This window comes from Podarcis erhardii (assembly GCF_964252035.2).
Source record: "Podarcis erhardii genome assembly, chromosome: 16".
NCBI classification, from domain to species: domain Eukaryota; kingdom Metazoa; phylum Chordata; class Lepidosauria; order Squamata; family Lacertidae; genus Podarcis; species Podarcis erhardii.
The window spans coordinates 6,813,570-6,825,662 of NC_138514.1; the positions used below are offsets into that span (position 1 = coordinate 6,813,570).

The 12,093-nt window shown below is 42.0% G+C and overlaps 1 protein-coding gene across 1 annotated transcript in view; it reads right to left on the bottom strand.

Annotated features, from left to right (window-relative positions):
• ATP6V1B2 (ATPase H+ transporting V1 subunit B2) overlaps positions 1 to 10,736 on the bottom strand; it is a 29,962-nt gene extending 19,226 nt beyond the window's left edge. The window contains exon 1 of the mRNA XM_081843314.1: positions 10,578 to 10,736. Within this exon, the coding sequence (XP_081699440.1) occupies positions 10,578 to 10,701 (124 nt within the window). The 5' untranslated portion in view covers positions 10,702 to 10,736. The remainder of the gene's footprint in view (positions 1 to 10,577) is intronic.
• Between the last annotated feature and the right edge of the window lie 1,357 nt (positions 10,737 to 12,093).

A 12,093-nucleotide genomic window follows, 5' to 3' on the forward strand; every position in this document is an offset into this window, starting at 1 on the left:
AAGGCTAGAGACATAAGAACAGAGGGGATGATGCCAAGGAGTTGCAGAAGCAGATGTTATGGCAACCAAAGCCAATTCTAAGTTCTGCACTCTGTTTCTGCCCACCCCTGGTTTATATGTGCATAAAAGACTTGGGAGTTTTTTAGATCCATTTTGTTTTTTACTAGAAGAATGAACACCAATTGGAGCTGGGTGCAAAACAGGGGCGGTGGAGATGGTGGTAAATATAGAATTAAGGAACAAGGTGCCTCCCGCATACATGCATGGCCTATTTGTTTTCAGTATCAGAACTTTATTTACAGTCCTGCCACACTAAAACCCAGTCCTGATTCCATCACCCAACGTTTTCCTCACCTCAGCTCCCTAATTTAGAAGGGGGGGGGGAGCAAGAGACATATTGCAAGAAAATATATTTTTGCAGCTGTCAGGAGTTAAGATTGGAGTGCCTTCTCAATCTTTAATTTTATTATTCACTCGAAGGTTGTGTGTGCTATGGGTGTACAAAGGCTTTGTACAAAACCAAGCCAAATCAGGGTGCTTTGGAATGTCTGGGGGCTTAACAGAAGTGATATAGGATCTCTCTGAAGCCTAATCTGAAGTGGGGAAGCCTCACCCCGAAAATCTCACAGTACTCTGTTGCTAAAACGCACACTGTGTGTGTGTGTTCTGTTAACTAAGATGTGCAATCTCTCTCTCTCTCTCTCTCTCTCTCTCTCTCTCACACACACACACACACACACACACACACACATATGACCTTCTCTATCATAGCACTAATATTTTGGAACACTGATATTTTGGCTAAGGACGTTCACCTGAACACACTGCTGCTCATTTCTTGGTATGCTGCTAATACCCATCTCTTCTGATAGCCATTTTAGATGCTGCCTTTTTAACTGCATTTTATCACTGCTGTTTTTAGTCTGTTGTACCTGCGCTGTAATTTTTAGTTTTGTTGTAATTTTCATAAATGTATTTTTTTCTGAGGGGTTTTGCTAAAAGTATTAACCACCCCAAGTACAGTATATTTTTAATGCTTAAGACTGTGCAGATGAGATATGGGTGGCGGAAAGGACCTGAGAGTGAACAATAAGATTTATTTATTTTTCTTTAAGAACTGGCAAAAAATTATAGCTAAGTTTATATGGCAGGGGAAAAGGGCCAGAGTCAAGTTTAAATATCTTACGGACACCAGAGATAGAGGCGGCTTCGCAGTCCCGAATATAAGGCTATATTACGAGGTAGTTTGCCTATGTTGGATAAAGGAATGGGCCATTTTAAAGAACGCAGACATGCTAGATTTAGAGGGCTTTAATATAAGATTTGGCTGGCATGCCTACTTGTGGCAGGAGAAAGGGAAGGTCCACAGGGGCTTCTCCAACCATATCATCAGAGGCCCGCTACTGGAAGTCTGGAATAGATATAAAAATGTAATTGAAAAGGGTACCCCCTGGTGGCTCTCCCCGATTGACATTGTTAAAATTAAGAAATTAAATATGACAGGGGAAAGGTGGACGTATGAAGATCTATTAGTTAAAACGGAAGAGGGATGGAAAATTAGGCCTTATGAGGAGATGAAGGATAAAATTAAGGAGTGGCTACACTTTCACCAAATTAACGCACTCTGGGGTGAACATAAAAAACTAGGGATGAGTGGAAAAAAATCGAAATATCAAGTGGAAATTCTAGAAAGTAGTAATAAACTCTTATCTAAAATGTATAAACAGTTACTGGAATGGGACACCAAAGAGGACGTGGTGAAAGGCGCGATGGTTAAATGGGATAGGGACCTCGGGTACAAGGTGGATCTCAACAAATGGCAGACTCTGTGGGAAAAGGGTATGAAGTTTACGGCCTGTGCAACCCTTCGAGAAAACTTAGAAAAAATGGCGCATCGCTGGTATCTGACCCCGGCAAAGCTAGGAAAGATGTACAAGAATACCGATAATATATGTTGGAGATGTAGAGATAAGGTGGGAACCTTTTTTCATGTATGGTGGACTTGCGATGTGGTTAAGAGATTCTGGGGGCAAATTTACGAGGAATTGAAAAAGATTTTGAAGTATAATTTCCCTAAAATTCCCGAGGTGTTTCTTTTGGGCATGATTGAGGAGGAAATAAAAAACGTAGACCAAACCTTCTTTCAATATGCCACGGCGGCGGCAAGGATTTTAATAGCACAGAAGTGGAAATCTCCCGAAATGCCCTCGATTAGAGATTGGCAAGTGAAATTGTTTCAATATATAGAACTAGCGAGTTTAACACAAAGAATTAGGCACCGTAATATGGTCAAATTAAAAAATGAGTGGAACAAATTCCTAAATTATATTGAGATTAATCTGGGAATTAAATATATAACAGCAGACAGTAGTTAACACTTACGACGTTCAGAGTGTAGAATCATTGATAAAACAACTGCAGAAATTGTATAAGTTTATGTAACCCAAAACTGAGTTGGACGGAGGTCTTGTTTTTTTTCTGCTTTTTTCTTTTTTTGTTTTGTTTTTCCTGTACTCCGTTCTTTGTCTGTTCCTGGCTCGGTATTTGTACTTGTATGTATGTATGTCTTATTTTAATATCCTTTTTAAAGCATGTTTAATAAAGTTTAAAAAAAAAAAGATTTATTTATTTTTCATCATTGCCCTTCCAAACAGCATACTTCTCCCCAAGTGTGTCAAATGCTTCAGTCTCACATGATCTGCAAATAGAAGTGTTTTAGTGAGACAGAAGGCTTTATCAGGCTCACACGGCAGCAGAGTAATCATTAATCACACAGGGAAGGGATGAGCAAGTCAGATTATTTCTAGAACAGGATAATCAACTAATACGTCTAGAACTGAAATCCCATGTACCTGGGAGTTAGATCCATTAAATATAGTAGGACTTGGAAATAAGTCTTTCAGAAATATACACAGCATTCTGCTGCATGGTTACAAACCACTCAGGCATAAGCTTCCTTGAATTCAATGAGACTTGCTTCTGAGTACATATGCAAGGGGCAAGACTCTCGACCGGTTTGAGTTTTGAGTTTTCCCAACAGGACCCAGAAGGGCAGGTGTGTTATGGTGCTAGTTGGCTTATAGCAAACACGAGGGAATATCTTGCAGCCCCTTAGAAACCAGGATTTATTGGTTGTGGCCAAGAGTCCACCAGATATACAAAGCGTCATCCAGGAAGAGAAAGTGTTGAGGAATCCAAACCCCTCTCCCTTCCACTGCTTATTTTAATGGTAATCTTCACTAAAATGGAAATATTAAAACATCACTTCACTTCTAAAAGTGTTGAGCATTTTTAAAATGTTATGAAAATGATATACAGATGGTACATGACCCCAGTCAAACTTGCAAAAATATACCATTTGTCCGATAATAAATGGTGGAAATGTAAAGTAAGCGAAGGAACGTTCTTTCACCTCTGGTGGACCTGCCCTAGAGTGAAGGCTTTCTGGGAAATGATATATAATAAGCTGAAAAGGGTATTTAAGTATACCTTCCCTAAGAAACCAGAGGCCTTCCTCCTGGGTATTGTCGGCCAGAGGGTGTTAAAGAAGGACCGAACATTTTTTTTGTATGCAACAACGGCAGCAAGGATACTCGTCGCTAAGCACTGGAAAACCCAAGATTTACCCACACTGGAAGAATGGCAGATGCAACTGATAGACTATATGGAACTGGCCGAGATGACCGGCAGAATCCGAGACCTGGGAGAAGAGACGGTTGAAGAAGACTGGAAGAAATTTAAGATTTACTTACAAAAAATATTGTAAATTGTATGAATGTTAAGAAGGATGCTAGATCATAAATAATCTGGCACCACTAAGTTAGATGGTGTTATGAAGATAAGTGAGATTTAAGAAAAGATAAATTTTTGGATAATTATTAGATTACATTTAAATTTTTTAGGATTTGAACAAAGGATATCTAAAATTAGAGGAAAAACATGGGAAAATTAGATAATAAGATTGGAAACAAGGCGATAAATTGCTGGAAATTTTTTTTGTGTGTGAGGAACGCAGGAGCGGGAGATGTGAGGAAGTCCAAAGAAGTTAAGAAATTATGTTAAGATACATGTTATATTGTTTCTTCTTTTGTATTGTATTCAAAAATTGTTAATAAATATTTATAAAATAAATAAATAAAAGTGTTGAGCATTTTTACACACACATAAAATATGCTATCTTTTTTGTTCAAGGTTTCAAACATGTTTTATATATGTTCAACTTTTAAAACTTTAGAAGCAATGTTTCAATACTTTGATTCTGATTAAAGTTACCATTAAAATTATGCCTTAGGGAATGTTCTTTTCTTTGTGTTGGCGACAATATGAATTAGCAGGGCATAGGTGGTGAAACAGCAGTACGGTTTTGTTCATTGCAAGTATGTAAGTATATGGTAGCTGTTATGTCAACAATGGGATATTTACACTGTTAGTAAGTGGTAACAAAGTCTATTGATATACAATAAAAACTTTCCTGTAACTCAAAAAAAGATTACTTTGAAGATACTCGAGATAAGCTCCTCTGCCTTATAACAACAGATGATCAAACAAGAGAATCACCCCAAGATTCTAGCCATGTGCTCCATTTAGTCAAAGATACACTAATAATTTTTTCCAACTACCTGTCCCATTACTAAAAAATAATCTGTTGGGAGTCTTACAAACTGAGTGTATTTCAGAAGTGTCTCAAGAGAGAACATCTGGACCATTTTTTGGAATCTATTTGTTTTAATTTGCCTTATTTTGTGCATGCTTTTCAGGTTACTTTTCAGCTCAGACTAAAATGTAACTATCACCTAAAAATGTGTTGTTCACCTTTATTTATCTTTGCTCAGCTATATGTAGAGAAAAATACAAAGCTAAGCAGATAAGAACTGCAGCTTTGAGCTCCTACTGCCCCCAGTTACCGGTAAATGCTTCAAGTTGGATTAAAACACTGCTTGCTTCTCGGCTCAGCTAACACAGCCATGAGTCTGGGGAACTCTTAACTCGTGACAGCTTCGTCAGCACTCAACCCCCTTCCCTGAGCAAAGAGCTTACTTCCTGTCATTTCTCCAAACAATCCAATTTCCTTGTTTTATCACTATCTGCAAGTTAGTTACCATCACACAAACAGCTTGGACAGCTGGCTCAAGGCCTATATTCTAAGACAGAAAAAGAGAAAGATTGCCTAAGAAGGCCCAGCCCTAACCAATGGGCCCCCAAATCTCACCCTCCCAACCAAAAACCCCCACCCATGTATTTGCAGAAAGAAGCATTATTAGCAGATTAAGAGACTTCTGCCACATCAGCTGAAAAGCCTTCATCACATATGCAGGTCTACATGCTGGTGACTTTTCTAGGTCTTCCTAGCACTGGGAAATCATCTAAGGAGAGGCAAAGTACTTTCTACACCCCCCCAGCCCCCTTCCTTCACAGTGCCTGCTTCAGATCCCACTCCCCACAGCTGACCTCCTCCTACTTGTCTATTTCCCCTTCTCTCTGGCAGAATACTTTTTAAAGCCTTCAGGATGCCTGTGTGATGAAGCTGGTGGCACTGAACCAAGGTGTAAAACATCCAGCTGAACAACACAGCTGCTGGGAGGACACAAATGGGAGGGCTCCCAACACAGAGACACCAGCCCTCATGTAGATGTGGAGAACAATGAAACCTCAATATAATCAGTGGGCTTCCAGCAAGCTTCACTTACCTGTCCCTAGATAGCTTCCTCAGTCTTATTTCTGCACTAGAGGATAACAATACAGTATTGCAAGGAAAAGGTAGACCCCCAACAAGGAAAAAGGCAACTAACAATGATGGCAATAAGCTAGAATGGAAAGCTGGAGGCAAAATGAAGGAGTTTTTGTTTTTCAGTAACTAGAGAATGGTTTATAGCATCTTCATGGAGACAAATTATTCCATCAGAAGCAATTCAAAAGTGTACAGGGGAAGGCTGGTCCCTTTTTGCTACTGTACCAGAGTCTGACCACATGTACCATTGGCACAACAGAGACTGTTCGCTCCTGCACCTTGTACAAGTCTGCAGAGTCCATGCAGCAAATCTCTGCTGCTGCAAGGTTGGATTTCCCCTTTCCATGAGTTTCGCAACCGTCACACATCCCCTGATTTACAGTAACCAGATCAGCATATGAACTTACATGTCCTGCTTTGAATATAAAAGACTACTGATTTTTTGAGAGAATAACCAAGATTTTTGCATGCCTACCATTTGGACAATTATCCACCTTGTTTTATTTTGGGGAAGGGCCAGAGCTCAGTAGCAGAGCACAGGAAGGTTTAAGGTCCAGCACCTGGTAACCCCAGTTAACAAAGTCTTGGGAAAAGAGAATGGGAAAGGCTTCTATACAAGACCCTCAAATGTCCTTGCCAGCTGAAGCAGATAATAGTAGACACTGTGGCCAGATAAAAAGCTGCCCTATACCAGATCAGCCTATGTTGCTTCTGTCCTCCCCTCAGCATAAGTCGTCCATCAGGACAACTAAGAGAGTTTTTATACCAAAACAAGGCTGAAATGAATCAAATAATTAGTCTCTGCCTGAAGGTGCACTGCAATCACAAACTCACATCCAAGAAAGCCATAGTCAAGGGCACACTCACATTCATTAACTCCTTGGACCATGCTGGTCAATCTCCTGCTCAAAGCTTTGAGCCAAAAAAGACACAAGGATCAAACACCCAGGACTTAGGCTACAGCTCTCCAAGCACCCTGTCATATCCTCATGCCGTAACAAGTTAAATCCATCCAATAAAACAGGACTAGATGGTGCTCTGGATATGTCCACAGACTGAAATAGGATAACAAATTGTGATGAAAATGAGTAATTTAAACTCAAATAAAGTAGCAACTATCACACCAGGCATCAGATAATTTTGTTGCTGTTGTTGATTATCAGATATTAGTATTTATGTCTTTTCGTAGGTCAGAAGGAGGCTCCAAGCAACAAGAAAGATGCCTTCCTAATGGCACAGAAACAAAGGGAATTGCTATACGGAGTCGGACCATTAGGCCATACAGCTCATTATTGTTGACCCTGACTAGTAGCAGCTCTCCAGGATTTCAGACAGGCTTCTCTCCCATCCCTACATCAAGATGTTCCAGGTTGCACACAAGGCAGATGCTATAGCACTGAGCTATGGGTCTTCTGCTGTTATAGAAAGCTGCCTTAAGCTGTATCAGATCTTCAACCCACCTAGCTCAGTATTATCTACACTGACAGGCGGCAGTTCTCCAATGTTTCAAACTGGGGCCTCTCTTGGCCCTACCTGGAGATGCCAGGACTTGAACCTGGGAATTTCTGCATGCAAATCAAATGCTTTACAACTGAGCTACTGCCCTTCCCTCACTGGCAGAATGAGAGAACAATGATGGCAGAAATGAGTTATTTCTTCACAATCCCCTGTATTTGGCTACATTTACAGATGCCCCTACTTGCATTCAAGCTGTCTCCCTACTGGCTTCATGGCCCCAAACTCTTGGCTAAACCAAGAAGGTGCTTAGGAGCAATTGTGTGTAATGTCAGTCATCTATGTGTCCCATAAAGCAACTCGGGCACTGAGAGACGTGCCAGCTTTTCTGAGTGGTCTCAAGCACCCTTCAGATTCCATCAGCTTCTGAAGTGAGCCATTTTACTAGGTCTGCCACAGAGGGAAGTCACTACTTAAAATTCACCAGGAAGTTATCTAACTATGACAAAGGAGTCATATGTATTTCACCCTCCCTCCAACGACTGAGACTGAGAAGTGTGGTTTGGACAAACCCCCAAGAGAGTTCCACAGCTGAGATGAGGGGCAAGTCACACACATCCTTATTTTTAGGGCCACAAACATGAGGTTAGCAGGAAGTGCTGGGAACCGTAAGCAGGGAGAATGTGGTTGCACTGAGGTCCTGCTTGTGAGGTTCCCATTGTCATCTGGTTGGCCACTGTGAGAACTAGACAGGCCTTTGGTCTGATCCAGCATGGCTCTCCTTAAGTGAGCACCTCTAGGCAGACCTGCACTTTCTGTGGCCTTTAGATGAGATTTGAATGTGGGTTTCTCATATCCTAACTCAATCTTGTCAAGGTAAAGGGTAAAGGGACCCCTGACCGTTAGGTCCAGTCACGGACAACTCTGGGGTTGCGGCGCTCATCTCGCTTTACTGGCCAAGGGTACCTCTTGAGAAAGTTTGTTTTAATCATTTTCAAATTGCGCAATTTCCAAGACAGTAATTTAGAGATTAAATCAAAGCTTTCATTATTGTGGTTATGAAAAAGAGTTTTTTCAGCTCATTATCATACATATAACACTGCTTAGAAATGCCTTAAATCAATAATATTTACATAGAGAGATTATACAGGAAAGCAGCCTTAGTCGCTGCAGTTTTCCAAGGATCTTTTAACTACCTATTAAGACAATTGCATAGGACAGTCATGTGCTGTGGCCTCCGGCCCAAGATAGCTTTTTACTACGACGGATGACCTTTGATTTGTTACAATCTACTGATTTAAACAAACATTTATCAGTGAGATGTACATGTTCTCTGCTTCATCCTTGGGTACTCAGACCCAATACTAGGACCGGTAACCTCACATAATTAACAGCAGTATTTTGATTTAAAGTGCCACAAGAATTTAAAGTTGTCATGTGACAAAACATAGCTATTTAACATTTCAATTTCTACACCAGCAGCTCTGATGTTAGTCCTTATTTCTGGAAGCAGTGCCTTCCTGGGATGCATATCTACTTAACACTTCTATCCCTACTAACTCAGGTGTCAATAAATCAACATAACAAAGGCTTTGCGTGAGCTATTCACACATGGCAAAAAGATAACATTTATCCCCAAAGCATTTTCCACTGTAATGTTAGAGCTAGACACCCCATAATGCAAAAGCCATCTTGCCTCCATCTGCTGCTACACATGATTCTGCAGTGTACCACATGACCTTGAGATTTAGGCTGAGCAGATTAGTCAACCTACAGAATGTTTCACAACCACCTACTTTCATTTCCCATTTAAAGACAATCCACAATGGCCTTGCTTGGGGATTTTTGTTATCTTAAATGAGAGGGGCTTCTAGCAACTTCATGGTAATAGAATACAGTATACACAGAGTCCAGCATCTGTCCTTTATGTGGTCTCTCTTGTATACCAAGTGGCACCAATCAGCACAGCCAACGAAGTAGCCAAGCAATGAGACTGCATTGTGTAATTTTTCCCTTTCATAAAAAGAGCTTCCTGCACCAACTGGCTGGAAGGGAGGACACCTGCCATTTTTATTTTTATTTTAAAAATAAAGGTTACCTAATTCAGGTTGCAGTTCTGAACACATTGACTGGGGATAAGCTCCACTGAACTCAACCCACGATAACATCCTGAGTGAACATACCCAGAATGACAAAAGTTTACTCACTTAAGCCTCAATTAACTCAATGGGACTTACTTCTGAGTAGGCATGGCTAGGATTGTGCTGTCAATTGTCCAGAGACTTATATTCACACACCTAAAAAAAACCCAGTGGGAGATGAATTTCAATACAATCCCTCTTGTCTCCCAGCTCAGGAAGCTTTTATTTGATGCCACTAGTCTACCGTGCCCCAATGCAGAACCAATATGGCAGATGCTGCCGTTACACTGACATGCAGTTAAATCCTAAGCATGTCTACTTAAAAGTAGATCCCACTGTGCTCATTGGGGCTTATTTCTAGGTAAGTGGACCTCAGCCTGTAGGATTGCAGAGCACCCAACTTACATGTTGCACAAATCACTCTTAAGAGACATGATGACAGCAAAGCAGCTGTGCCCACTGCTTGCCCCCCACGAAAAGTGCAAACCTAGGAAGAATAGATGTGGCACACTGTGGACAGAGAACGGAACAGTCACAAATTGGGAAATGCTTCGGATAGGGTGGGGAAGAAGGGAAAGAAGAAGAGAAGGGAGGAATGAGAACAAGAATGCTTTAGAGGTGGGCCCACAGGCCTTGGACCTTGGACCCCAAAGAGGAAAAAATAAGGAGCAACCGCTAGAGAAAAAAAGCTGAAGGGCAGCGGAGGAGGGAGAAGAGAAGGATTATTTATATGCATTTATTTTTAGACTCGTTACCCCTCGGGGCAGCGCCTTGTCCTCTCCACTGAGGGTGCAAAAGGGTAAAAAGGAACATACGGTATGAATATAAATGATAATGCTGTTAAGTCATCCCTTCCCATCACTGCTGCAGCCACTAGCCGGCGTCAGCCATAGGAGGGGCTACATAAACCCAGCTCCCGTCAAAGACCACCTTCTACACAACACGACGGCTCTTCTGCTTGCTAGGATTTGGGAGGAGGAATGACATTTGTATTACTGGGGTGTGTTGGGGGGGGGGTTGGCCGGGGAGGGAGAGACACTGTTGAGCAATCCACAGAAAAACAAGGCAGCAATAACAACCGCGATTCCGACTGTTCTGTTCTCTGAAAGCTGCAGGACCGAATTTCCTAAATAATAATATTATTTCTCTCCTCCCACCCCCCCCCCGGATAATCCCCCGCAGGGAGTCCGAGGAAGCGGGCAGGTGAGGCGGCGGGGGGTCCCCTTTCCCTGCCTCCCGGCGCCGCTACTCACTGAGGCGGGGCTGGGAGAGGTAGTCGCGGGTGACGGCGGCCGCCTGCTCCCGCGACGCCCCTCCGCCGCTCAGCTCGGACACGGCTCCGTTCACCATCCCCCGAATGGCCCGCAGCGCCGCCATCTTGTCGCCGTCTGGGCTGCGGCGCCACTGCGCAGGCGCTCATATAGGCGCTCCTCGCCGGGTCCGGCCCTCCCTCCCTCCCTCCCTCCTTCTCCGGCCCCGCCCCTCCCGCGAGCCGGCGGGGAGGACCCGGAAGTAGCAGGAAAGGGAGGCAGCGGGGGGGGGGGGGGAGAGGAGCTGGCCAGGGTGCTGAGCGGAGGCGGGCGGGAGGGAGAGGGGGGGCATCTCTTTTCAGCCAGAGCTCCACGGGGAGCTCCTGGGACCTAAATCCTGGACCTGAATGAGATATATATCTCATATATATAAATATCATATATTATCAGAGAGTTTGGCAGTGCTCCTGAGCATGTGCAGTGTGCCAGCTCCCCCCTGCTGTGTATTAACTGCAGTTTATCTATCTATCTATCTATCATCTATCTATCTATCTATCTAATATATATAATGATTTTCCATTTTATACATTTCAATACTTTTACAATCATATTAACATTTCTTTTTTTAAAAAAATAATATTTATTAAAGTTTTAAAAAATTACAGAAAGAAAAAGTAAAAATACCACATAAACAAAAACAAAACAACATTAAAAAAAACCAGAGAAATGAAACCCATTAAACAAAAACAAAAACGCAGAAAAATATATATATCAGATCTCCTTATTACTAATCTTTCTTTAGCTTATTTCCTTGACCTCCTCACACCTCCCTTTTTTGTATTCTAGGTCAATTATCAATTTCAGCAAATCCTTTCCCTCTTTTAAAATTTTTGTCCTGTAAATTGTCTTAATATAATGTAACTTTACTTTTCCTCCTTTCACCAATTAACAGTTATTCCCAAATCCTTTAAATCATTCCTGCTAAAATCATATAATATTATTCCAACATCCTTCTAACAGATATTAATTTTACAATGTTTCTGTAAATAGTCTTTAAAATTCCTCCAATCTTCCCCCACCGACTCTTCTCCCTGGTCTCGGATTCTGCCAGTCATTTCCACCAGTTCCATATAGTCCATCACCTTCATCTGCCATTCCTCCCGGGTGGGTAAATCTTGTGTCTTCCAATACTTTGCAATAAGTATTCTTGCTGCTGTTGTAGCATACATAAAGAAAGTTCTGTCCTTCTTTGGCACCAATTGGCCGACCATTTCAAAACTTGACTTCCTTCCCCCTCTTTCTGCGGTTCCCTAAATTTATTTTTTACATTTTCTGCATACAGTCATACCTCATGTTGCGAACGCTGCGGGTTACGTCTTTTCAGGTTGCGTCCCATGGCGACCCGGAAGTACCAGAAAGGGTTACTTCTGGGTTTCGCCGCTCATGCATGCGCAGATGCGCAAAATGATGTCATGCGCATGCACAGAAGCGGCGAATCATGACCCATGCGTGCACAGAC